Here is a 27,971-nt window from a genome sequence, read left to right as displayed (position 1 = left end):
AATTGGGTCTACTGAAACTCTAATGGGTTTGTGATCATTGCTTTAACTCCTGACTTCCACAGATGTTTTGCTCATACCATACGCTTCTTCAATAAGAGCACAGTAAGGATTAATGCCAGTGCCGCTGCGTTTGGATTCCTGCTCTCCGAGCCTCAGGATGTTCTCCAGCCCATTCAGTGCTACTTGCACAATCTTTGAGTCCATTACTGTAAGGAGGTCACACAGTGGTTTGATGCATCCCAGTTCTACTAAATACCTGAAAAACACCACATGGAACCCAGTAAATTGTCTGCAAAATTATAACTGGTGTAGCCATTTAAGCACTAAGCACGAAGGTCTAAAAACCAAAATGATCAGGTAAAATACCAACTTGACCAGAGAAACTGGAGAAACTATAGACACCTGTTATATCTAGTCAGTTCTGCTGAAACAATGAAAATTACCTTCTCTGTCTGTCTCTCTATATATAGACATGAAATAGTAATTTGATTTTGTAAATTTAATTTATAATTCTATAACTACAGTTTATAGTTTCTATTATTAATATCAGCTATACTAACTTTAGATACAGTTTTAAGATTTCATACAAAATTGCATAAAAGCATGATGTACTGGTGTAAGTTAAACAGGAACGACGATGCACACAATGCCCTTGTTTGAGGGGCTGAGCTGTTCCTCTTCAGACTGCTAATGCACTTTGTTACGCTGTACAACAACCACTAAGGAATTAGTTTTAAAATTGCATTTAACTTCTTCACAGAAGAGAAATGGTTCAATTAATTAAAAAAGTATTACAACTGAAATACTTAAGTGATTTCTCCCTGAAGGAAGGAATGGCTCATTCACAACTCAAAAAGACATGGTCTCTCTGGATACCGAACACTGGAAGCATACATGCAAGGATTTCCATTCTCTAGGTTATTATTTCAATTTCTTGCACAAATACTAATTCACTCAATTGCATTGAAAGAGTTGAACGATTTCATACTTGATCTGTTCAGCAGAGCCTCCAGATGTTGCATTTGTGATTGCCCAAGCAGCTTCCTTCCTTGTCCGAAACTCAGCCGTTTGTAAAATATTTATAAGAGCCGGAAAGATATGGGCATCTATGACCGTCTGCAAAAAGAAATGACATGTCAGGGTTATACTAAAAATTAGAAATAACTCCCTCTTCCTGAGCTAGTTAACGTCTACGCTCAGCACGACACATTAAACAATCACATTACTTATCAAGGGGTTAAAATTCAGTTTTCAGCTTTACATTCAAACCCCTAGTTATCGCCAGGGTCTGCGCTTATCCCAAAACAATTCAAAATGCTTTCAGACTGAAGTGACTGCTGTATCTAATGCGCTACTTAATCACACTTTGACAGCAAAAGAATGCCATACCTCCCCTTTTTTTCCAGGTAGTGAACCACTCAGCTATTAAGTCAGTAAACCACTAAGTCGTTAAGATCCCCTAAACAGAGAAAAAAAACTTCCTAAGCCTGAGTGTCACGCTACATCTCCACTGGGCAGACAACAGGTAAGGCGAGAATGCACTGTAAGAACTCCTCAAAAGAAGCAATCACCAATATATTCCTTCCTGATCAAAAGACAAAACAACGGATGATTCACTGGTATCGGTTAACTGCTTAGCTCAGAATGTAAGTCAAACGTGTATTCAGTCAGCAATTCAGTTTCTAGTAACTTCCTCTGGTAGAGCCTTTTGCAGCAAGACCCAAGTAAAACCAGTTTAGTTTCACACCTATGACAAGGATCTGAAACACGTTTATCACTGAAAGAAGCAACGGCTTTGCATGACATTTTTAAGCTACCCTTTTAGAAACATTAAGTCATCACAGAACTGAAAGGCAAATTCAAAGAAAGCCAAAAAGATCCTTTTCAAGGAGCTCTGCAGAAGAAAACTGAGAGATGACAGTGAAAAAATCCCAACTGTTTGATATTTCTTTTACTCTTCCCATTTGTCCCGGCACTTTGCACATCCACGCTGCCTACCAGTGGTACCAGCAGCCCCTCAACGCTGTCCCCTGCACTGCAGGACCTGCACTTCCGCGCAGTGATCTGGGGCCTCAAGGAAAAACACTTACACTTCCATCATGCCATGTTATATTAATTTTTACTTTGCAAAGAATAGTTGGCAAAAAGTCCTTAACTGAAATTTTTGAACAGGAACACGTGCTTTTGAGCATCATAAACAGAAGCCGCCTACTTAAATAAATAAATAAGATAAAAGATATCTTCAGAAAACAGAATGTTTTCCCCCGACATATTTACTGGGAAAAAAACAGGTAATTTTTAAAAATACACAAAAGCAACACACTGTAAGGGTATGTGGAATGCAAGAGCTTCATTAAGGTTATCAGATCAAGGACCTTTCCAGCTCCAAAGGAGATACAAATAACAGGAAATAAATAAAACAGATGGTGACACAAACCTGTCGGACAAGGGCTAAGAGACAATCACAAAGGAGGAAAGGCTCCAGTTACTAATTAATGGGCCATTAAGAAACTACTGGCAGGGCTCTGCAGCCAGTCAGCCGGGACTTTACCACATAACCTCCCCCTCTAGCTAGCAGCAGAGATCGGCATGACAGCATTTGGGCCAGGAACTGGACCAGAGCTCAGCAGAAAACCCTGTGTCTGCAGGGCCAGCACCTGGAGTGGGTGGGGGTCTCAGCATCAGTAGCCGGAGGGGCCACGGACTAGGGAGCATGTTTCTGGGGTGCTCAGAAAAGGTGAATTCAGGGCCAACAACTGGTGTCAGACCTCGGGGGAAGGGGCCCCTGCAACTGGAGCAGATGAAGGTCCCAGCAGCTGCCACTGGGGCAGGATCACAGCCCATAGGGCCCATGTGCCTGGATGCAGCAGGGAAGCTGGCAAGGATCGCAGCACCTCAGCTGGAGCGGGGCTGCAGGTCCTGCATGCCGGGGCACCAGCCCCATGCAATGGGGGGATTTATGTTATCCCCCAAACCAGGAGGGGGGAGTGGAAGATCACAGCGTACATGATTTGCTGTGATGCCAAAACAGCACAGAGTAACCGCTCAGAGACAAATTTTGTCTTTAAGCAGCAAATGTATTTATTTCGTGAAATGCTGGGGAACTAGCCAGTTCACATGGAACAAACTAACTCCAAAGTTTTCAGTGAAAAAGTCAGGTAATTATTTATACAGTTTTCATGAGAGGTTACAACATCTTTACATACAAATTCATTTGATTTTCACATCTAATCATCGTATTCATAATAGGCAGGGTTTAGGTGGAGCTTGAGGTGGAGTCTTCTAGACATCTTTTGGGAGGATTTTTGGGTGGTCATTCCATTCTTTGGCCTCATTCTTGGGGGTTGCTCAATCTTCTTCCTCACTTAAACCTTTCAACTTTCTTTGTTCACCGATCTCCTGACTCATGGTCTCCTCCTCTCCGTCAGGTGCCCACCTTATCTTTTCTAATTATTCTGAGTACATTCCTTTACTTTAACATCATCAGTGGAAGGGAACAGGCCATGCCATCTCTATCTTACCTCAACACAAACAGAGCATCACCCAGAGCATTGTACCAAACTCATCCTGACTAATCTTTTTAAGACCTTGCTCTGTTTCAGCTGCCATACCGGACTAGGTAGTAAGTAGAAGCCCCAGGATCTGGGCAAGGACAGAGGGCAGCACTGACATTCAAGGTGTCTGCAAGTGTGGGGATGCTTGAGACAAACACGTCCATCTGTTTGCTCCCAAGAATAGAGCTGAACTAGCCAGTGAGTAGGAGCCAGGTATAGCGAGTTGAGAGCTCATGATCCAGCCACAGACAACAGATGGGCAGAAAGCCCACACTGACATTCAAGAGATTGTGAATGTGCATGTGTGCTTGTGGAGAGAGTGAGGGCATGTGTGTTTTCACCAGTGAGCTTCAGTCCTGATCAGCTGGAGAGGAGGAAGAGGACTTGGCAGCCTGCACTTACGTTTCATGTGAGGCCAGGTAGCGCTATACAAGGGCGTTGTTGAGGTGGAAGCCCTTGTGAGAACAGTGTGTTACATGATGTTAAGCATTCTGTACCAAAAAAGCTTGATACAGATCTAGGATAAGATAAGGGCATTACTATTTTAGTATTCTAGCAAAGAACATAAAAAAAAAGAAATCTCATTATCACTTCTTAAATCCTCTCCCCAAAAGCAAACTTTTACATGAGATTTATTTCCTTATAAAGTGTCTTCTTAAAAGCAACTTTAGAAAGTACTAAAATCAGAGTATGTTACATGATAGCATGGAACTAAGTCAGCACATCTTAGCTCACAGGCAGTAACATACTTTAAGAACAATGGGAGGGCAGCAAGTAGGAGAATCACGAAAGATTGTTACTGCTTTCCTCCCAGCTCAATTTTAAACTCTTGGCTTCACTGCAAAGACCGGTGCATAAAATTGGTCTTCTCAGAGTAGGGAAATGTGCATTTGAATCTTTTCAGAAGGAACTGAATCCAGATCTCACATCTCTTGTGTGAGGGCTCTTACTTCTAATTCTACTTATTTTTGTTTCTTATTGTATTGCATAAAAGGCTGTGGGCATCTTGTTCAGTTTCTGCGCTGCAACGCTATATACAGGCTATCTTCACCCAAGCAGAACCGGCTAAGGCACCACGATGAATTACAGCCTCTCATAAGGCACTTCACTGAAGGAGACTGGGTCAAGAGAGAAGCACATGATCAATCACCATATTTTTGTTTCCTACTGCTTGACATGCAATGTAAGTGTTGTCACCACCTCACCCGAACATGAGTCCCAGGTAAAGGTACTTAACTGTACATCTGCAGTACTGCAAAGTTTTTTAACAAGCAGCCTGCTGACAGTTGAAACTGAGAGCTTAGATTAAAAAAAATAAAAACAAACCCCAAACAAAAGAAACAACTAAAACCCATGAACTAGGTCAGAAAATAGTTTGCTTTAGCCTCAGTACCTTCACTAGATTCCAAAAGCCCAGTTAAGCTCAACAAGTGTGGAAATATTAGAGCATCAATACAGCAGAAGCACTAGCAGCATCTACTACTTACACCCTATGCCTTGCAACCCTGCCCACAGCAGTCACTTGTGAAAGCAAACTAGAAAGCCCAAGGATTCCTAGCTCTGTGCTATTTTATGTGGGAAACACAGTTATTGTGGAATCATGCCATGATTCCCTTTCAGTTAAATTCCTTCCAAGTGACAAAATAGTACACTACTGAAATAGAATTTGGTTTTGTTTTCTTCTTGAAGAAAAGCAAACCTCTGGCAGAGCAAAACTCTTAAGGACTGTGGCAGGATGAGGTACTTAACACTTTCTAAATCCTCAGAAGTTTTAATCCAAATGACCTTTTAGCATTACTATGCTATGTGTGCCTGACACGTGGAAGTTCATTGAAGACTAAAGTAATGTAGTGCACATAAAATGCTCCAGGAAAGGACAGCTGTCAAACAAAATGAACACAATTAAGGGATTTCAGTTCAACAACTTTAAAAACATGGAAAAAATAAAAGAGAAATGAAAAAAATCATGTTGTAAACTTAGGACTGATGTACAAACTACTGCAGAGCTCACACTGTCACCTGTTCAAATGTTCCACTGTTCCTCGAAAAAAGAAAAGTCACTTATCCACTAATGAAAACAGCAGGCAACTGCTTCCTACCTGCCATAAAGTAAAGGATGTTTAAACATTCTTTTTGAGCAGTCGACACGTTGTAACACTCGCACTTACACACTCTAAATGTGTCAGGAATTTTTCAAGGACAGTAACAGTAGGCCAACAGGGTAACCAAAACGTGAAGGAACACTCCAAAACTTGTATCATTTTTAGCAGTTTTATATGGATTTTTTGAATCCAAATTACTCCTGTGCTTCTGTGTAAGAACAAAACATACTAACATCCTGCTTCCACAAGCAATCAACAGCAGATGCACAGGAAAGCGTAAACTCTAATCATGCGGATTCTTCTTTTTCTCCTTTCTATGTATTCACAGCTGCAGCAACACATTCCAGTTACACTACACCAGTATGAGAAGATATGTGCTCGTTTGTCCTAAACGCAGTGCCTAGTGATTTCTCTGACGACTCTACCTTGATGCATTTTGCTCAAAAAACAAAGAAACATCATTACTTGTTCACCTTCTCAGATGCCACTCAGGTTTCTACAGCATCCTGCCACATGTCCCTTTGCTTGCCTCATCGTCTACAAAGTTGTTCCTCATATGGAATCCAGTTGTCACTTTATGGTCCCTCCTTAGCACCCATTCCTACCATAATCTCTGAGGACAGATCTACATAGAGGGCAACAGTGAAGATTTACTCAGGAACAAGAATAAGGATTCCTCTTTTGGCTTTTTTTAATCCCTTTCCTGATGATCTCTAATATTCATATTGATTTTAGGCTACTACTACCAAGCACCGAGGTGGTATCTTCAAAATACATTCAAAATGTCTTTTCTGCATAATAGGTAATCCTAAGACCATCCTTTAATACATCAAACTAACACTAAAATTTTTGCCCAGTTGCATCCATTCGTATTTGTTGGAACTGAACTCCATCTCGACTTGTAACTAAGAGTCTTTCAGAAAACTGATACTGAATTTTAATTGAAATCTGCATTTTGAAATAGAAATTGAACTGAATTGTAATGCTCAGTGCTTCAGCCCTCACTTCTGAAGCGTCAACTTTGTGTTTGTTTGGTTTTTTTAATTATTTTTCTTTTCAATTAGATGGTGTATCTTGTGCTGTGGCCCTCCAAGGGGGCTGCCTGTTTCTTGGAAAGTTCTATCCTTCTTACATGTTTTAATCAAGCTTCTTTCACTTTGTAATATTTGATTTTTAAAGCATGAAGCTAGATAAAAGTGAGTTTTGAGAATCTTATTACATCTTCCTGTACTCACTGTTAGAAAGCAGGTCTTCAGCAGTAGTATATTAAATTAGTATTTTGAGCTGGTCAGTTCCAAGAGAATTTGCTTCTCCTCCATTGGATTCCCACAAATAAATCACTTGTGGTATGCAAAACTGCACATAACCATTTATTATGCAAGTGTTGGCGTTGTGTGTCTATATATGATTCATCACATAAATGTGAAAGCAAACAAGTCTTACAGCCTGGCTGTTTTCCTGCTCCTGCGAGCTCTCTCATTACCTTTTAACAAATCCACATTACAGTCACCACCCTAGCTAGCAGCTGCGAATACAGCCCTCTTGCTATCATCTCCTCCTCCTGGCTGGAAATTTCAGTTCATAAAGGCTTCCCAGTTACCTGCATTCCAGTTACCCTGTTAGTATACTGATTCAATTTGCAACTGCTTTTTAAATAACATAGCAAATATTTGTAAGCCAAAGCTACCTAATATGATGGCACGAGTACAAAACAACTGCCATCTGAGAGCCAGGAAGGAAGCACTTCGGATCTTAGTTCTAATGGACTTTTACGTTGTTGACACAAACACCTAAGCCTATAAACTCCTAACTGCTTATAAAGCAAACTTCTACAGCCAGTTCCCACAAGGTTGCTACTGCTGTCAGAAGGAACCTGCAGTGTAATGAACAGCACCTTGCTGAGGCATCACCAGCTTCCAGGGTCTGCCCCACAGTAAAAAAAAATATAAGACTATACACTGCTGAGGTTTTCAGGCAGAATAAAGGAATTAAAGGTATTCTAGCTCTGCTGCACTCAGTACGGTATGATGTATGAGATTCAGCACATGTAGAAGCCTGAAAACAGATTTTTTGTACTTAAACAGAAACTTAAACCTGAAAGAGATTCACCTTTGACTTTCGTTGGTCCTCAAACAAGTATGGCCTTGTCAGCAATGCCATATTTTGCTCCTAATAGAGACATTTTTTAAAGTTCTGCCACCACAAACAGCACATGAAGATTTTAGACCACTTGTGCAAACTATGGCATAAATCAAACACATTTTATATCTGAGTAATGTGACACACAGTTTGCCTGTGTAAACCACAACTCTGTATGAATCACGTCATTCCTTTTCCCCACATTACTGTGGTCTTTTTGAAAAGCCTCTGAAAATTTTTAGGTTGTATCTTTACCCCAATTCATAAACATGTATTTCATTCCAGAGTTTTTAAAACTGACAGGCAATGTATCATTTGCTCTACTTGCCCATTTCAGCAAGGATAGGAAACCCTAAAGGAGGAAAAATATGGCACAGACCCTGTTGCTACCATGCCTAGCCATACTCTGGTTTCCAGACGTTCTTGTGAGAATTTAAAGCATGTTAGAAAAGAAGTGATAGTTTCTTAACCTGTCAACAGGAGAGAACTCCTATGATGTCTTCACTGTCAGATATGGAAGATTGTGTCTGATGTACTGCCTTTCATAGCTTTTCAACAGGTTGCGAAGTTAAGACAGAACATTTTCTGAGGTATGTGATAGCCTTTCATACCCTTCAGAAGGGTCGACAGTCAGGATTTAGCTTCAGCTGTGCAGTTCTCCTTCTGACTCCCAGGAAGATGTAGTTCCCCTTCTCCCTGACTGGGGAAGCTATCCACTGAAGTACAGCAAAGCTGTATACAAACTAGGAAATTAACAAACAAAAACTATACTTAGTGACAATCATGACTGCATCAGGATATATACATCCAACCCAAACCTTAAAAGCACAGAAATAAAGAGGGGAAAGACTACTGTATTCCACCACACTTTGCTGCTGCCTAGGCACTGCTGATAACACACTCAGAAAGGCTTTCACTTCCACTTTTGATGGGGGAAAAAAACCAGACCTCCTGTGCTTTAATAAGAGCTACAAAAGAAAGTTCAGCACTTACTTTCACACATCCCATGCACGTTAACTTATGTTGCCTTAACACTAGAAAGAGTTTACTCGATTGTGTTTGAGTGCAAATCTAAGGGTGACAGGCTGCTGCCTTATCTTTTAGAAATGGCAGTGAAAGCCTCTGGAGTGTGCTACCAACCAGCGCTGCAGGCAGTGTGAAAGCGGAAACGAACAGAGAAGTCCTTCCCTCTAACTTTGTATTTCTATACTTCAGAGTGGGTGGATGGAGGGAGTATAACCCAATGCAATCTTAAACAACACTAAATATAGCTCTGTCTGTTAATACTCGTTAGGTAAAATACCTGTTAGATTTATCAAAATACTTGGGTGTGCAGAAGGGATTGCTAAATTAAGACGAGCACTACCCAAAGTTTCCACAGTATTGTAACATCCTGACTAGTCTGGAGCCGTAACCCACTACTCAGATCAGCTGGTAACTTGCCATAATGTGGTTTACTATGCCAGGCAGACATTTAACTTTCAGGAAAAAAATCACCATGTGCTGAAATTATTCATGTCTGATTTCTGGCTAAAGATTGTGCATGCTCAAAATCCAATTAGTATCAGAGGCTGGAAGAGATTTGGCTACAGTCTGTGACCTCTAGTAGGAGCTATCAAACAATTTGGAGGGACTGAGGAGAAAGGAAAATAAATTATTTCGTTTAGAGCTGCACCTAGTATTTTAGAATCCTTTCTGTACAGAAAACCAATTCTCAGGAAGTAATGTTTGAATTCATCACAATGTGCAATTAATTTAGAGAAAGAACAAACTCAGATGAAATATTCATCTGTGAACTTAGGTAAATCAGATATTCTTCCCAGACAGGAATCACTCTTTGTTCTCACAACCACTAAAAACACAACTAGGCTTCTATTCTCCATTTTAGCATATGACCATCTTCAAGAAACACTTTACCAAACCACATTTTCCAACTTCAGAAATTATTTTAAAGGGGTTTTCAGCTCAAATGTTTACAGTGATTTTGACATTGATTTGACATAGGAGTTGTCTGAAGTAACACCTCAGAGAAGGGTTTTCTGAGAAAAGCAGACTATCAGCCCTTTAGCTGGAAGGAGGTTTCAACACACCTGGTACCTCACATGGCATTCTCTAGGTTGAGACTAGAAACTAAAGAATTAAGAACCTTTCTGGAATTTGTTACACATCTGTGATGATAATTCCCTTTCAACACAAGATAATTGTGTTGAAATTGTGCAATTGCCAACTTGGCTTCCAAGAAACAGCAGCCTCGAAATCTCTGATCAAGCACATTGTAAACATTCTCCAGTGTCCTTTACTTCACAACTTTCCTCTAGCAGGCCTCCTTTTGCAGTTCTAAAAATCCCAGCCCCATGACAGACATAACTGTTCTGGTAATTATATTGCAAATTATTTCCTGCTCAGAATCAGACACTATTTTTTTAATCTCTTTTATACCTGCTATATAGATTAAATTGGGTATGCACTTAGGGCAGTCAGCGTTCCATTATGTAGCATGTGCATGCTCGGGGTTCCAAGGCAGCTCAATTACCCTGAACAGGGCCTGAGGGATTCTTAAATGGAACTATAGGTTTCACTTTTGAGAAGCTGCTTCTCACATTTTTTTTCCCCCAGACTTCAGTAATGCATCAACATGCTTCCAACCTCACCTGTGACATCCTAAGGCAGCTGCTTTAAGCTGGGTTCTTTTATATATATGTTTGTTTTGACGATTTGTTTGACACTGTTTTCTTCCTGATGCAATAACCCTGAGAAAACAAGCCTCTACCCATGCAACCATGACTATTTTTTCTGTGCATTTAAGAGGGGGTTTTGTACTTCTAAAAGAATCATCTGCTAGAAATGAAGGTGCAATACTAATGGCTCATAGCATTAATTGCCCTCTCCCTGCCTTCCCACCTCACCTTTCCAAGCAATTCTGATCTGTTCTCAGCAGAAAGGGGGCTGATCTAAACTGGTGACAAGACACCTCAAAATCTTTAAAAACTACTAAACACATACACATAGAAGAACCTAACAATTTTGTTTAGCTACATTAGGCAAATTTTAATGAAGGAGAGATTTCATTCTTATTTGTTTTCAAATAAAGATGTGACAACAGTTTAGAAGACAGAGGATTACTAAGGGTATAGTTAAGATTCTCCACCTAAAGCCTTACTTTTACACGTCGGAGTAGTGGATACCAGGCACAAGAATACTGTGCAAACAAGGACAGGCACTTACTCCTTCACTTGAACAGGATGACTTAGTACAGTGAATACTTATGTAGAAGTCACAGAAGTAAATAGACTATTGAAATAGCTTCTGGTGCACTAGAATTTAAGTTACCTCTAGGACTCTTCACAACTGTACCTTCAGCAGATCAAGAATACGAGAACAGAGATCCTGAAGTTTTGAACAAATGCTCTAATAACAAACTTTACTTTCTGTTGCCACTTTCAATACTTATTTCTTTATGGAATGACCTGTACAGATATCTGATTTTCTCAAGCTCTTCTTTTTTTTAAGTCTGCAGCATTCCTATATGGTTGTGCAACCTGAAGCAACTCTCTGATAAACTTGGGAAAAAACACAGAGTTAAGAAAATGTATTGGGCTGGACTGTTGTGCAGAAAATACTCTTAAGACTTCCCAGGAAAAGCAGAAATGGCTTTCTAGGGACAAAAAATACTTCTCCCTGTTTCTAAGGTGGTAGTAGCATGGCTAAACCAACGGAAAGACTCTTCATTGCAAGAAAAGCAAAGGCAAAAACATTTTTACCTTAGTACAAGCAGTAGTAACTACCTTCTCTGCACTGCTAATTGCACAGTAACTAGAACTGCTGACGCTGGAAAATACAGTGGTACAGTTGCTGATTTTACACAGTACTTTGTTAGAAATTCAGCTAATCCACAGATTAACATGCAAGCCACAATAAAGGCAGAATCAAAATTCTTGGAGCTCTACCAAGGTTAGATTAAGTAACCATATCATTCTCTATATCCAACAAAAAGCATGCTCTTCAGCGGTAAAAGTAAAATCTTGACTGAGAAAGCCAGAGCAAATACAAGTGTAGGAGGCTTATTTGCTCACAGTTGCACTTCCATCTTAGCCACATCCTTACATCAGACAAGGAGAACCTACACAGCTTTCCACCTTCACAAGTTTTGGGGTTTTGCCTACTCATTTCCTAACATAAGCATCTCTGGAGTTAGATGAACATTTGCTCTTAATTCCAGCAAGCTTAGCAGAGGCTGACTTATCTTCCACAAAAGCATTAGCTTTATTTCCTATGGCTTCTGAGACGAAGACCTCATTCAAGGTGTTAAGGCTTCCTGCTGCCCCTTCAGCAGCTGGATGGCCCTTGTAAGGGAGAGTGTATAACCAAAAGATTGCAAGTACCACCTGCAAAGGATGTAACATACTTTTTCCTCAGGAAAAACATGCAGCCTTCTTACAAACTCCTGCAAGTTTTCTGCAGAGAGAGAAATACTTCGATCCCCTGGGTGCAGAGGGTTAACCACTTCACACTAATTCTGATCTTATAAAATGAATAATCCAGAGCCATCAGATACTAGACTAGCAAGTGTCAGGCTGCCTTCCAAGGAAAACGATATGGAGGAAGGAAGTACTCCTCAGCCACTTCTGCCAGTACATCACGGGACTTGGTTTACTTTGTGTGAGCACGCACTGTTTCTGCCTGGTTACAAATGAGACAAATACGTATCATGTCCAATATTTCTGCTACTTATTTCTATTCCTCAAAGAACAGCTATCTCCAACTGGACTCCCGTGCATCCTCTGCAAACTCTGAAAATACTCTCTGTATCCAGCGAGGGAGAACAACATTGAGAAGCATAACTTCAGAAGAATTAAATTTGATTTACACGAGACTTCCATTCAACTGCCTTGAGGGGAACTTTGTATATTTATCAGGCAAAGGCTGGTTTCACTACAATCTGGTTTTCTATCACTTCTAAAAGAGAAGGAACAAGGCACTGGCCTTGAAAGCCAAGCAAATATTCCCCTAGCATAGCTGTTCTGAGAAAGCTCCATATCCAGGAAAAAAATATATTTAGCAGCTGCTTCTTTATCTAGTCAAAGAACTTTTCTCTGGGGAAGAGATGGTCAGCGTCTTATTTATACCATCTGGAGACACTGAGCCCAGACTCAGAACAAAGATGTGGTCCTCTGGAGGCCTAATCGTAAACGGACATAAGGGAGCGAGACTTTCATTTGCTTCTGTGTGCCATCACTTAAAATGACGGGGGTACAAAAACTGGTATAATCAGAAAGAGTGAATCTCAGTGCAACATGTCGGATATCCTCCTCCTTTGGCTAAGCACAACTGCTTGTATCAAGAATTATAAGAAAATATAAACAGGAACAAAGTATTTTACAATGTAGGTGTCCATATCAGGCGATGAAGTCAAGAAACATGTAAAGTTATTTGATTCTCAAAGTTTGTAGCTTACTTTTTTGGGGGTTGAGAATTTCTGTGCCTTAGTGATTGTCAAAGGCATGAAGCAAATTAGTTAAGACAAGGTTTTCTTGAGCTTAGCCTCATTTTGTAATTCTCCAGCATGACTATCTTCCCCCCTCCCCCCCCTTAGAGTCTACAGATGATTATAAAATTACATAGTTTGAATTTGAGAGATGACTGGGGCATTGAAATATTCAATTACACACAAAGCCTGTAATATATTTTTGCTCGTACATAGTTATGTATCTGTGACTGCATATATATACAAATAAGCACTTTATACACAAAAAACAGTATACTGCCTGATGTGTGTTTCTTCTAGCCTGCAAGACAAATATTACTGATCATAGCTGAAAAGGTTACCTGGATCTGGGCTCTGTTTCCAGCTGTTATATTAGATATTGTCCAGCACGCTTCCTTTTTGATAGATTCTTTTGGGCTGCTTAGCAAGTGCAGTAAACTCTGCAGGGCTGAACAATTCAGAATTACCTGAATACAAAAGAAAAACAAAACAAAACAAACCACACCTTAGAGGTAATTTAGGATAAAGAATCACAGGAACAAGGAATAAGTTGTCTTCAAAACTGTAAAAGCATAGCCCATCAGACGATCCCAAAAAGTTAAAAAAAAAAACCAAAAAAAACCTCACAAAACAACTAACAAACAAAATAAAAAACCAGCAAGAACTAAGAAGCAAATGTTGGCAGGAAAGCTACGAGCAAAACAGCTGAGTAACTCAGGTAAGACATCATGCCTTCATTATGATTTCAGTGTGACCTGAACACAAGAAGATACTATGCCCATTATACCCGAAGAAAAATAAGATTACAGAAAACAAGACAACAGAAAAATGCTGTCTTTTTGAACAACTGGATCTCCAGCTACTTCTGTTTTCCACATCAGCTGGCACAGTGGGGCAGACTGTTGCCAGTGCTGGGTCCATTGACATCATAAATGGGCAATTCTTAACTAAAAAATTGTCCAGAATTGTCAAAAATTGCAATTTCACAGAGCAGAAGAGTTGCACGCAAGTCTGCATTTCCAAAATCAAAATTTTGAGTGCCCGAAGTACAAGAGAACGTACCCCAGAACAGGGATGTTACAAGACAGAATCCTCAATTAGGTCATGTGACAGTGAAGGGCTTTTTGCCCCTCTAAAAGGGCATAACAAGATTCAATGACTGAAAGATTAATATTTTTTTTAAATTATTATATTCCAGCTTCTTGCAAGTTAAAAAATTGGAAGAACCTGCCAAGAAGCACTGTAGTTTTGCTTTGCATGGCAAAAGCAGACAGCTTAGAACAGCGTGGTGCAGAATGAGAAATTCTTCAACATGTCAGTGGAGGTCAAAAGGATGGCAGATTCAAGCTAAATTATAGTGATGACTTCTGATCATGGAATCTCTGGACTGAATCCCCTTGCTCATATCCACCACCATTCCCCCCCCACCCCCATATTCCTTAAACCCTTCTACTCCACATTAAGATTAAAAAAAGCAAATACTATAGTTTAGCATTGTATTGGGTATCTGCTTCAAGTATTTTTTCTTCATGCATATCATCTAAGGTTTTGGCCATCTCCAAGCACTGGCAATTATTAATAGTTACAAATGAGATCTAAAGTAAAAGCAGGTTTGTGCTCTGAGGCTGCACAGAGAAGTTTTCAGGCAACAGTCTTGCATTCATATTCAAAAATGTTTCAACTACGAAAGCTGGACTACTACTATCACTGAACTACAGAATTCCAGAAAATATATTTATCCAAACCAAAAAACAAGCATTGAAAGAAGCCTCAAGATTAGGAGCCTAGATTTTAACTTCTGCATAATTTACATGGAAGGCGTAATTAACACTTTTAATGAGGAATCATAAGCTTTGTGTCTCTACACCTCACTGAAGGCATCCTTCTCCACACTCTTCATGCCGTCTCACACCTCTAGCTGCTACCACTGCCTCCTGGATGTCCATTTCACTGCCTCCACTGCACACACCTCCCCATTCACAGCTGCTACCACTTTTTGATCCCATTTCTGCCATCAGTTTACTAAAATAACAGCCCACGACAGCAAGCCTCTTTGAGCCTGTCACTTCAATCCAATTTGGCTGTGCGTGTCAGGCAGCTCTGCACCACACAGGCATGCTTTTTAGTTTGTGATCTAAGATGAAGGCCAAGAGTCAGTAGAGTTTCAAGAGCATTAGCCTACTCTGTACTCTTCCTCATTACCAACTGAGCCTCACAAAAGGGTGTCAGAATGCACAAAGTGGGAAAAAGCGTTTAACATGAGGTACAACAGCAGAAGACCATAACTGGAGCTTCTGCTCTACATGTAAAAAGAGATTGCCACCAGCCAGTGGATCACAGGTAGTGTATATGCAAGGCATGGACTCTCTGCTCCCACAGATGTTAAAAACTGGTGGGAGCTGCTGCCTCTCGCAAAACCTACCAAGCAGCAAGGTGACAACCTAGGGCCCCTGAAGCATCATCTTTCCTGGCTCCCAGTTTAATTTCAATACAGCAGTGAGAGTCACTGCCTCCTGCCAACACTTCTCCAAACATGTGCCCGACACAACTTCATACCATCTGAAATCTGACCAGACACTCATTTTTGGTATATTACTCATAGACTGTCAACACCATCAAATGTGATTAGCCTTCAATGGCCCTATCATACAAATCATTCAGCATAAAATTCACCTAAGAGGCAGGCTTGCTTTAAATAAACCAGAAAAAACAAAAAACAAACCAAACCCTCAAAGGGTACTGCATAGCTATATATAAATCCCAGACGTAGCTGTGTAAGAGCTACCAGCAGTTCAGGACTGAACAAAAACTATGAAAAGCATCACATGTTTTAAGGCAGTTAGTGTCATCAATCCTCCACTTTTGAACTTCAAAAGAAACAAGAGGAGTGCTTGTGAATAAGCTATCAGAACTGACAGAAAGATGAACTGCAGTAGGACGTGTGAGAAAGTGCATCCATACCTGGGTCTGGATATCATCTCCTGTGACGATGTTCCCAACAGCTCGTAAGGCAGGAGATACAACTTTGTAGTCATTGTGCCTGAAATTACCAAAGAAAAATTTGTGTTAACCATCCTGAAGCATTTCCATCTTTACATCCTCAAGGAAGGAACATCCATCAGCCAGTGCAAAACTTCCCTGCTAAACCTGACTTAATTCTCACTATCTCAATCAGAACACTCTGACTTTGAACTAAAGGTAAGTCTTTCTAGGGTTTCTAAATATTCAGACCTTCAGCTATCATGGAGCAGCATAAAAATAAAATATGAAATCAAAAGAATACAAGTACTTCAGAGTATAGGCATCCTTGGGAGGGAAAAGTTATCAGCTTTAACTACAAAACACACATAGGTAGCGTGCACAAAGGCAGAGAATGAGACAGACAGAGGAACACGGATAGAAGGTGTGTGTTTAACCCATGCAGCTGTTTGAGCATCTTCTGTCATCATATGCATCCTCCCATCATCGTTAATCCAGGATTGGAATAGGAAGGGTGTAGTAAGGATTTTTTTTCTCAAATTAAAACACTTCTTCAAAAAAGGTACCTTAGGTAATACATTCTATTCATTAATTGAGCATCAGTTTCGCTTTTTGAAAAGCCTCAATAGTCTTTTATTTACATCGTTGAAAATCCTTATTTCTTGTTCTTAAGTAACTGAGTGTTCCATGTCCTTCCCTTAGACCTGGAGAAATGGCTTTGAACAAGGCCGGTCTCCCTGACCCCAACTCCCACAGCTACACTTTACTGACCAAAGTGTGAATATATTTTTGCAGTAAGATTTAAGAAATTATTTACCTTTCAAGTCCCTGGTACTGTCAATTCTAGTAAATTTTACTATTTCTTACATTTCTATCTTCGATATCCTTCAGCAATGCCATTGGTAGGCAGTTATAACATGGCACAGAGAAAATTCCAGTATATGTTACGAGTTTTACAAAAATGCAGCTGTTAGGTGCAGGATAAAAAAAATCTCTTTAAGAGAGCAAAACTAGTAGAAGAAAAGTTCCATTGTTTCTGTTAGTCATGACAAACAGAGAAGACTGAATATAGTCAAGTAAAATTAAAACTCAAATTTCGCTTTTGGAAATTACTACATTTCAAGACATATCTAATTAAACTTCCTATTGCTGGAACTTTGATTTTAGGGACAAGAGTGGATAGTACATTTTCTCAGTAGAAATTTCTTACATCAGCAATTCCACAAGTCTTCTGCAGACTCCTGCATCAATCACAGCCTGGATTTTATCATTGGGGCCATCAGACAAATAGGACAAAGCCCAGCAGGCATCAGCTAATACATCCGTATCATTGACAAAGAGCAGCCAGGAAAGCACACTAAGACAAGGTGAAACCTGTAAGACATTAAGAGGAGATACACACATTGTGCAATTAAAAGGGCCAGAAGTTCTATTAACATGTCAGTTAATGTTGTATGTGACATTATAGTCCTAGGCACCAGCACCTCACGGTTCAATACTCAAAAAATGTCAGACCTAGGCAGCACTTCTGTGCAGGACTGAGCTACGACTGCAGCTACACAAGTCAGAAACACAACCACCACACTCTGCTGACATGTTAGCTACCAGCAAGTACCACAGAAAAGCACTATGAGAATTCCTCAGCCTCTGCATACAATGTCTGGCAACTTCAACCCAGACTTGTCTGCTAAGATGCGCCATACTTCACACTACAACAACCAAGATGTAGAGTTTTGTTCTGCTGTGGGATGGTCATCTCTAGTAGAGGACAAGTATCAAAAAGCTAGGAGGTAGCTGTATTAAAACAGTGGTTGTGAATGTCTGCCCAAAAGACTGAATACATCCACCAATTTCACCTGTAAGAAGCCCACACATTGTTTCAGAAAAATTCTGAAATATTTCTTCTATTTAAGTTTCACTACCCTTATTGCTTATTTGACTACCACCTCAGAATGAATTTCCTTTCAAAAAATCTCTTACCTTGGCAAAATCTGGGGGAGGATTTTTCCCTCTGCAGAGGTTGGATAGAGCCCATACAGCATTTCGGGTCATAGTGAGACGGTTCTGTTTTGAAAGCAATCTAAAACAAGCCAACAAAAAATTCCAGCCTTTGATTTTTAAAAAGTTAAAAGCCAAGCAACCTTGTAGAGTCAACTGCATGAATCATTAAAATAAACTCAGGCCTACATTTAAACATACACCAGGGCAAAACACGCTAGGTTTATTTTTTAAAAAATACACCCTGAGGAAAATCATGCTTGATGGCTGGATACTAACACACAGGCCAGACACATTAGTCCCAGTATCCCAACAAGAACTATAACCATTACACTGAAAGCATGTTCATTTAAATTGCTTAGATACTGATGTGGCAGATTAACAGTCAAAGGTGCAGGAACTGTGACAAAATTACTCTAAGTAGAAGGACATGCAGGTATTTTAGGAGAATATTTGCTTCGCTGCGCTGCATTTTTATGTCAGTCTCAGACTATTAGCCCCACCTGTACACTTCTAGACTCTGGTATGTTAACTAGGAGAACAAAACATCCTCAGAAAACAGGAATGATCAGGTTTAGGGTTTCCCAGACAGGCAAGACAGCCACCTCTCTCCCAGCAAGTGCTGTTGACAGACCTCCTGTGCACACTGGCTCCAGCCCCTGGACATGAGAGCCTTGCCCACTGCGTTCTTGTTAGAATGGAATTCCAGACCACCCCAAACCAGTCTCTTCCCACAGTTGCTAATGGGAGACATCCACACACCAACTGCAGGATCCACTTCTACTCCGTAAGGCACAGGGAGCCCCCAGTGAACTGTAATACCGACAAGGCACCCTCCTGACAACCGAGAGGTGACTAGCCATGGTGCTCTTCGGCCTAGAAGGAATGAAGTATAGTGCGACCTAGTTTTTTCCACAACTGTTAACAACTCAGTTTCTTTTTCTTACAGCCATCCTACACTGTACCAATGTCTTTATGAGAGCACTGGAGAACTCCACTGCTGTAAACAGTTTGCAAAGGACAGAGACTGAGTAATCCCAATTTGGACGTGATAACACAAGATGGTGTCACTGTTCCAGCAATCATCATAAGGTCCTCCAGCAGGGGACTGTTAAGATAATTAGCAGACTTAAGAAATATCACACAGCAGTAGGGCTAGAGACCTGGATTTGCTCAGCCTTAGTAGGAGCCTTTGTAAGGGGACATAAAACTGCTGCCTACATCAGATGAACAGGTGGATACAGAAATACAGAAAAGAGGAAGCCAGATCCTCCTCAAGGGTGCACAGCGACAGGAGAAGAGGCAACTGTCACAAGATAACACCCAGAACATTGGGTTTTACCATGCCATGGTCAAATACTGCAACAGGTTGCCCCAGGTGGCTATGAAATCTACCTCTGATGTTCCAAATTTGACTGGTTAAGCAGTTGAGCAATCTAATCTGATCTCACCTGCTATGAAGAAAGGCTTTGACTAGGTGACCTCCAGAGGTTCCACTCAACTTATTCTATGACTCTGTAATAAGCTCAGGCATCCACCCACTCTGCAGAGTAAAATAGTTCCAGCTTAGCTGCTCCTAAAACATGTTTCCATTTTAGCTCCATTACAAAAGTGGTTCAGGAGCCCCCATTAAAAAGTCTCATTATTCCACAATTAAAAAACAATAAAAATCATTATTCTTCTTCAAGGGAAAACACAAACTTCAGTCTTATCAGAAAACACGAGCAAAATTCTGGAAAACATATTAAAACAGACTTACTGCAATAAAGGGGGCAGGATATTACAGTCCAATACATAGTCTCTGCACATAGTGCTGTCTCCAGCAATGTTGCCAAGGGCCCATACTGCCTGCAATGAAAAAGAAAAAACAGTAATTGCTTTTATTCTCAAAATTCTACCAATTTAGCGTATGTATTAGAGTGGGAAATACTCTGTTCTCACTGTTAGATCCTGGACAATGTATCAAAGGGGAACGTATTCTGGTTGAGTATTACATATGTACACCCAAGCTCATTATATGACTCAGGAGTATTTACACAGATCTAAGAGGAATACCAAAACAGCCAACACTTATGTCTCCAAAGACTTTGCAGGCAGACATAACCTTGCTCTGTCCACAATATAAGAGATGAGCTTATCTCCTCAGGCTTAGTAACATACTAATTCCACACTCCTCCTGGTTCAGAGCTGGTTCAAGCCCAGACATTCATAGCACAGGTCAAGCAAGTTTCTATCTACCCAAAAATGTTTGTGTGGAACAGCCCATATTAGTATTTCCTAAGAAGCCATAAAAGCATGCGTTGTTTACACAGTCATATTAAGAATGCTGACACCAACCAAGATGAAAATGAGAATCTATATGCACAGTAAACCAATATGCGGGATCAAAGAGTTTGGATGGGCATTGGCATATATCCTTTAAGAGAAAACTACACAAGACAGAATCAGCGTTGCCTATTAAGACATATGCATGCCAAAATGCAAGGACAGGTATTTTCTCCCTTTTACATCAGTATTAATGTAACCCTTCACTTTGAGAAGAAAAGATCTAAAATACCAGAAGATAATTAAAGCAGCATGAAATCTATCTTCTGTAGTATTATGAGAATAAAAGATTTAATTGCTTTTTATTCATACATTTGGGTCAAGTGGTGGTTTTGATATCACTGTCCACTAATATGAGAGCTGTAACTGAAAAATAGTAGTAGTCTATATGAAGTATAAAAAATATTTTGTGAATTCCATTTGATTTACAGACAATATTTTGTCACACAAGAAACTGTATGAAACTCACACTTGCCATTTATTTCAAGTTAGCAGAGGTCTGTCAAATCAAATAGATACAGGTATCTGCTTATTTGGGAAGACCCATACAACATCTACACAACCACTGGAAATACTTCCAGTACTGCACAGAGAAGATAAAAAGGATTGCTTTTGTCATGGACAGCAGCTGAATGTCCTCCCCAAATTTCTCTTCAGTCGAAGACTATGTATTACTTGCAGAAAAATGTGTTACAGTACATAACTATTTCTCCAACAGAACATATGTAAGTTCCCTCACACAAAGTAAGTACATTTTTCTCTCCATATCTCTACTTGAAATAAATTACTCCTCTAAAGAAACTGACAGCATAAGCCACATTTGTTACCTAAAAGTAATTCTCAGATAATCTGAAAGAAACTTATTTATTCATTATCCATGTCAATTGATTTGTTGCACAAGCTTTCTACTGTAACACATTTCTAAATGGTGGCAAAAAGATGCTACCTTAAAAAAAAAAAAAGACTCCAACCACTCTAGAGGCCCAAAGCCACTAGAAAATCCTGCAAGTGTAATACAGGTAGAAGCAGATGTATATAAAAAAAAATGTAAACACAGATGCCAGCTAGATACCAAATAAAAAGATAGCTCCTCTGTACCAGTATTACCAGTAACACCATAGATAGATCAGAAGTCCCAACACTGCAAGTTGTTCAGAGACTAGGAGACTATTCTGGGGAAGGATTAGTTTGTTTTGCTCTTCTCTTGTTTTCCAGGCTTCTGCTGTCAGCCACTGTCAGACAGGGCACGAGGCTATACCAACCTTTGCCGTGAAACAGCACAGCCATTACTACACAATGTCCTCCCAAAACTTATCTGCATCATGAAAATCTGTAATTCTTAGTATTTTACAACTGTTGTGACAACAGTTTATCTGACACAAAAGCATAACGTCGAGTCTGGAAGCCTCATGGACTCAAGGCAGAAGGCAGCTACTGGAAAAATTTAGCTTAAGAGATAGAACACCACCTCCTGCAAGATGTCATTCATATCAGAAATGGAAGAAGCCATGCCTGTGGCTCCCAGCAGTACCTGTATTTCTGCAGCAATCACAAGCCCAAGGAATGAATCAAAGATTTCAGCTAGTTCTAAATGAGTCTTGTGGGTCTTCTAAAAACATTTAGGGGTCAAAAAAGTTAGAATTTACAATAATTTCCTTTTATTAAACACGTAAGTAACTTTGTATGAAGATATAATCTCCTTGCCTGGACACCCTAACACATGTTAACACACCCCTGGAAGCTGTATGTCACTTGTCTGTGGATTTTGTTTTTGCCATTATAGCAATATCTATTTTTAGGGTTGACAGTGATAATCACTTAATCCAAGAATCCGTTCTGACCCCGAATGACAGACTGGTTTTGCAACAGCAAATCTCACATCAAAAAGTCAGACCAGAGAAGTCAAATAGCATGTCACTGCTTTCCCGCTCTTGTTTTTTTTTTTTTTTATGGCAAAAGAAGTCTGGCCAAGTAGCCTGGTATCAGAGGACCTAGGCAAGAGAGGATGTTGCAAGAAATCCCTGCCATCCTATTGACTGATAGTACACAAGATGCAAAGAAATTGAAATATCTTTAGAAAAATAGACAAGGTTTCATTTAACAAGGAAGAGGTCTCTCCTTAAGGAATTACTTCAGCTCTTCAGATAAGCGAGGAACATGAGTCAAGCTCATTTAAACTGTTCTCATCAGACAATGCCATAAATAAAAAGCTCTGTCATGGCAACATGTGAACACTGACAAGTGTATTCAGGGTTTGTTTGTCTGAATTATGTTCAAAGATTTCCATTGCTGCTTTTGTGCACTCCTCAAGATGCAAATGGCTTGCCTGCCATCACATTTTGGCTTCTTTCTGTACATCCCAAATGTTTTTATCTTCTTTTCTGGATAGCTGCAGAGGTAAAAAGGATACTTAATTCCATTAAATGTCAGTTTATTAAATCCAAAAAATATTTGACTCTAAAAAAAATTCCATTTCAGTACTTTCCAATATCTACACCCAGACCCAAAGATGAAAAGAATGTGTCATTTTAAGATTTGTAGTTTGACTTTTTAACCAACATCTTACATAGCAAAGTTGTGTGTAAACTGAAAGTGTAAATGCTGCCTTGCCAATTGACAGCATCTTTTTTTATAAACCTCTACAAATTTCCATTTATTGCTAATAGTGGAGTAGGGATTCTTGCAGGTCTCCAGTTTATCAAATTCCAGTGGTTTTTTCCTGAAAGTGCTGGACAACTTCAGTAGCAACAGTAAAGTGCAAGTTTTGTAGAGTACTGTTGAGCCATATGGTGCCCTCTGTGAATAATCCACGTGCTCTCTGACAACCCTCCACCTTCCCCTGGATTCTGAAGGCCCTCAGCCACTATCTCATTAGGCCTCTGGATATTTAAGCCAAGTGCTAAACCAGCCACCAACAGTGCGTAGAGTCTGTGCCTCTTGGTGGAGAAGAGATATTATGAAGTCAGAATCAACGCTGTCTCTACTTTTGGCCACTGACTTGGGAAATGGATCTAATGCCGGGATGCAGATGGTGAAGATGAACTTGCACACAATGTGACTGGAGAGCGGACACAAGGAAGTACACCAGAAGGCCAGATTCCTAGGACATGACTTCTGCTATGAACCAACACAGTAAACACCTTTCTCTCAGTGGCTGGAGTCCTCATAGTTACTTACTTCTCACATCTCATGCACCCAAACAGAGAAAGTAGCTCATGCTCGTGCCTCAACTGCTCTTCATGATTTTGAATACTAAGACCTAGTTAGGAGAGCTGCTGATGGAAAAGCCAAACAGAATCTGGACACCAGATTCACAGATTCATCTGCCAAACAAACGATGGTCACCAAAAGAACAGCAATACAACCAGAAATGGAAATATGCTGAGGGGAAAAACACGTTGGTTGCTTTAGCTGAAAACACAAATGTTCCCAAAGGAGAACAGGGCAGCTGGGGATGCTCTTGCCACCAGCTGTCCAGCAGAGCATAACAACACATATCTGTCACTGTGAGACAATCTCAGCAGGATCAGACAGGGAGCGTAACGCCTTGCATGAGTTCTGAAGGAAAGTCAATGTTCATCAAGGAAACCCAAGTTGACATCTGGGTTTTAAATACCTCAGCAAGGGAACACAGCAAAGAACTGAAAGAACTGCAGCTAAGACAGTGCTGAAGCTAGATCCACCTTAAGCATGTCTAAAGGGCTTGGATGGAATCCTTCAATATAAATAATTTCAGGATGGCACAGCTGAATTTCTACATGTCTTTTGAAAGAAAAACTGTGATCAGTGGAAAAAAGCTAGGACATATGCCACTGACTAAATCTAAAACTTAGTACACCAACAGCAGAAGTGGGGAGATGTAGCCGAAATGTTTTTCACGAACAATGGAGATGTAGCTGCTGTCATAAACTCAGATTCTTTGATGGGAAAAAAGGACGCCAAATGGTTTGACCACTGATCACAGAGAAAGACTGATATACAATCCAAGAAAGACTGATACACAATACAAACAATGAAAGAGTTAAAAGATGGTAGGGTTATCGAATATCAGCCTGCACAGCTTAATGGAAAAGATTTTGTAAAAAGACGTAAGAAATTATTTCACTAAAATACATGTTGCCTAATAAACATAAAGATTCCCTCACACAGACTTCTATAAAACTGCTGATTTACAATCACATTAGACTCAGAAACCAGCATATCCAAAAGAAACAGTGCAACACATTAGATTAATACTGGCTTATAAATATGAAAAAAAAAACTGTTGGGAAAACATGACCGGATAAGGTAAATCCATATCTGTTCCTGAGCCACTGCTAAAGGAAGTTTGAAATAAAAGACAAACTCAATGGTGTAAGTCTCTAAGACTGACTTACTGTAAGACAAAAGCAGTGGATAATGATTAGCCAGTAAGTCAAGTTAATATTAAATATTACTTTTTTTAAGTTTATGCTATGCTATATATTCACAATTATATTACTGCTTAATTAACATTTCCTTCTATATAATTACTATCCCACCTAGCACAAAGAATGGCTTACTAAACACAGCCTTCAATATTCCTTTTTGTCTTCACCCTTTACTGTACGGTTGTAGGGCTAGCTTCTGGCCCACATGGCCTGAAAGTGTAGTTATATTTTCTGTGTTTCCCGTATTTTTGTAATTTGTTGCAAATATAGTAAGAGTTGCTTGCAAATAATAATCTTCACAGTACTACTGCGAGAGAAGCCTAGAATCATCATTTTATAGGGGAAAAAATTATGGTCAAATATCTCCCAGTTTCAGAAATCCAGCTTGAGAAGTCCAGGCCCAGATCTACTCAAAACCCAGACCTAACTACAAAAGTTACTTTCAGAAGTGCTGAGTTGTCCTCAACTACACAATGAAATGGAAATAATTCACACTGAGCATTCAAAAAACCACAGAACTAGTATCCGCTTACTGAAAACTGACACAAGGAAATTGTCCAGCATCAGACAATAAGCAGTAGACACATTTATCTCAAACGTGCAATCGCCTTGATCGTAAGCATCTTTTTGCTTTTCTCTTTCATTAACTCTAATTGTTCCAACTTTAACAAACAGGGCCACAGTGTGACAAATAAAAGCCTCCTTTACTAGCCACTGATTTGTTACCAGGGCCACAACCTACATATACTGAATGAGGTGAGAGTGATGTGGAAAAATACTACGCAATTGTGTACTAATGCTATCCTGTAATACAAAAGTACGAGAGCTAACTTTTAGGCCCTTAATGATTTTTGGTTTAGTAGATATTATGGTGAAATGTTGGGGGGGGGGGGGGTTAAAGCTGTTGGAAAAAACCATAATTTCTTTCATGTTGGCCTGCATTAAACCCAACGTCAGCTGTAAGCAGGGCTGCAATCTGTAGACATGCAGCACAGAAACCCACTATGAAAAGGTGTAGGTAACACTTCGCAGTGGTACATCTTCCTTCTTTAGCACAGCTTACTACAGAGGAATTTGTAACCAGTATTTAGAGACTTACTGATAGCAGAGAAATCATGGATTCAGCACCTGAATTACATAGAAAAATATTGTCCGGTAAATACAACCCACTCTGCCTGCCTGCAATCTGAACTTTAACACGTCAGCAGTTTATTAGGAGGCAGCGAGGGAATGAGACAGATAAACTACTTAACTGTGGCCCCTAAGCTCTTCTGTTAATTCACACATCTTAAGGCTGAAGGCTGCACAACTCATTCTAAACAGGTTCGCTCTTCCCACCTGCTCTCTGAGCATCAGCAGGGATGATAAGAACAACCTATTAAAAAACACAAGTTAGCTCTTGCACAGAAGACCATTAGGAGAAAAAAAAACGGAGTAGCCCTTACCACACTCAAAACACCAGTCATTCTGCAGAACAGCACTGTACAAGCGACGGCTGAATTTGGAAAGTAATGCCACCAATCTCAACCCTCAAAAAAAACACTCTTAAAAGCATGATCTAGGTAAGTCTGGGTGGATTTTCACATCAGCAGAACGTAGCATTTATCTGCCATTTTGGCAAGCTCCCTATCACATTTCTAGTTTCTACAACAACAGACTTATTTCCTCAATGAAGGCTAAAAAAAAAGGATGAAAAAATACTTATTTCCTTTACTATCTCATTTTCTCAAGCATCTCAATTCAATTTCTCTGAAAAAAAAACTTTTCAAAAATAATTCAGCCTGAGACAGACCACTGAAAATGGGAAGTTGCACAGTGGAAGAAGTATTAACCTATAAAACAACTGAGAAGTAAAAAAAAATACATATATATCTGTTTTGTGGAAAATGTTAGGCAACCTTAAGTACAGGTGGTACACTCTGAGCCAGCTATAAGAAAGAAAGGCAAGTTACACAAAGCGATCCAATGCTTCTAAATTGGGACTCCTCCAATCATGCATCTCAATACAGCCAAATGCAAGGTCAGACATCTAGGAACAGAGAATAGAAGTCACACTTACAGGATGGAGAACTGAACCCTGGAAGTCAGTGACTCTGAAAAGAACAATGGATCATATTGGATAATCAGCTTAACCTGAGCTGCAGCCAGCTTCAGTGGCAGAGTCCAGAAAGACATCTTGGATATTTACACACCAAAGCACCAAGCAGAAATGAAAACGAGGTACTATCTCTGCAAACATCATTGCTGGAAAAGTGCTACTGGAATATGCAGCGCTTGTAATTTTACCACCACAAAAAAAATATTGAAACAAAGAAACATTCAGAAAAGAGTCACCAAAAAACAAACCAACCATCAGAGAAATGCCCTCATAATGAGAATTCAGAAGTTAATTTCATTTGCTCAAGAAAAACTTAAGCTATGGCCTCTAAGTAGCTATAGCAAAAAACAGAGACCTTGCTAACTGACTAGACAATGAAATAAAAGCAAACAACCTGGACCCAAAGCTAGTCAAATTTGTACAGTAAAGGTACATACTTTCAAGTTAGGATTAAGATTAACTGAAACTATTTGTTAACATAATTAATATTTCATCACCTTAAGCCTTCAAAGCAAGATTACATCTTTGTTCAAACAAAAGTTATGGACCTCATGTGGAAATTAGCGAGTCAAACATTTGCTTTACGTGTCTGTGCTTTACGATGATCTCTTTGGGCCTTAAAAGAATATTCATCTACTCTGTAACAAACTTAGAGAACAAACTATAATTTTCTCTGTAGAGCACAAACTATAATTTCCACTCATGCTTTATCTTCAGGAGAAATAAGCACGAACTTCGCATCCCTAGAGCAATTTTTTAAACAAAGCTTCTTGAATGCCTCAACACAAGAGAAAAATATTAACCCATTAGAGATCAAAATGCATTACCCCATTGGCTGTGGTGAAATACATCATCTCCAGAAAAAGAAAAATACAATACTTG

General features: G+C 39.7%; 1 protein-coding gene across 2 annotated transcripts in view; it reads right to left on the bottom strand.

Annotated features, from left to right (window-relative positions):
- Nucleotides 1-27,971, bottom strand: part of KPNA1 (karyopherin subunit alpha 1) — a 54,263-nt gene that overhangs the window by 4,345 nt on the left and 21,947 nt on the right. For both annotated transcript variants that reach the window (XM_080390949.1, XM_080390950.1), the window contains exons 7-13: nt 20,017-20,105; nt 18,240-18,339; nt 17,470-17,633; nt 16,242-16,320; nt 13,622-13,747; nt 989-1,116; nt 78-256 (exon numbers count right to left, since the gene is read on the bottom strand). In XM_080390949.1, the coding sequence (XP_080247075.1) occupies nt 78-256; nt 989-1,116; nt 13,622-13,747; nt 16,242-16,320; nt 17,470-17,633; nt 18,240-18,339; nt 20,017-20,105 (865 nt within the window). The remainder of the gene's footprint in view (nt 1-77; nt 257-988; nt 1,117-13,621; nt 13,748-16,241; nt 16,321-17,469; nt 17,634-18,239; nt 18,340-20,016; nt 20,106-27,971) is intronic.

This window comes from Falco punctatus (genome assembly GCF_963210335.1).
Source record: "Falco punctatus genome assembly, chromosome: 6".
Classification (NCBI taxonomy): domain Eukaryota; kingdom Metazoa; phylum Chordata; class Aves; order Falconiformes; family Falconidae; genus Falco; species Falco punctatus.
This window is presented reverse-complemented; position numbering and strand designations above follow the sequence as displayed.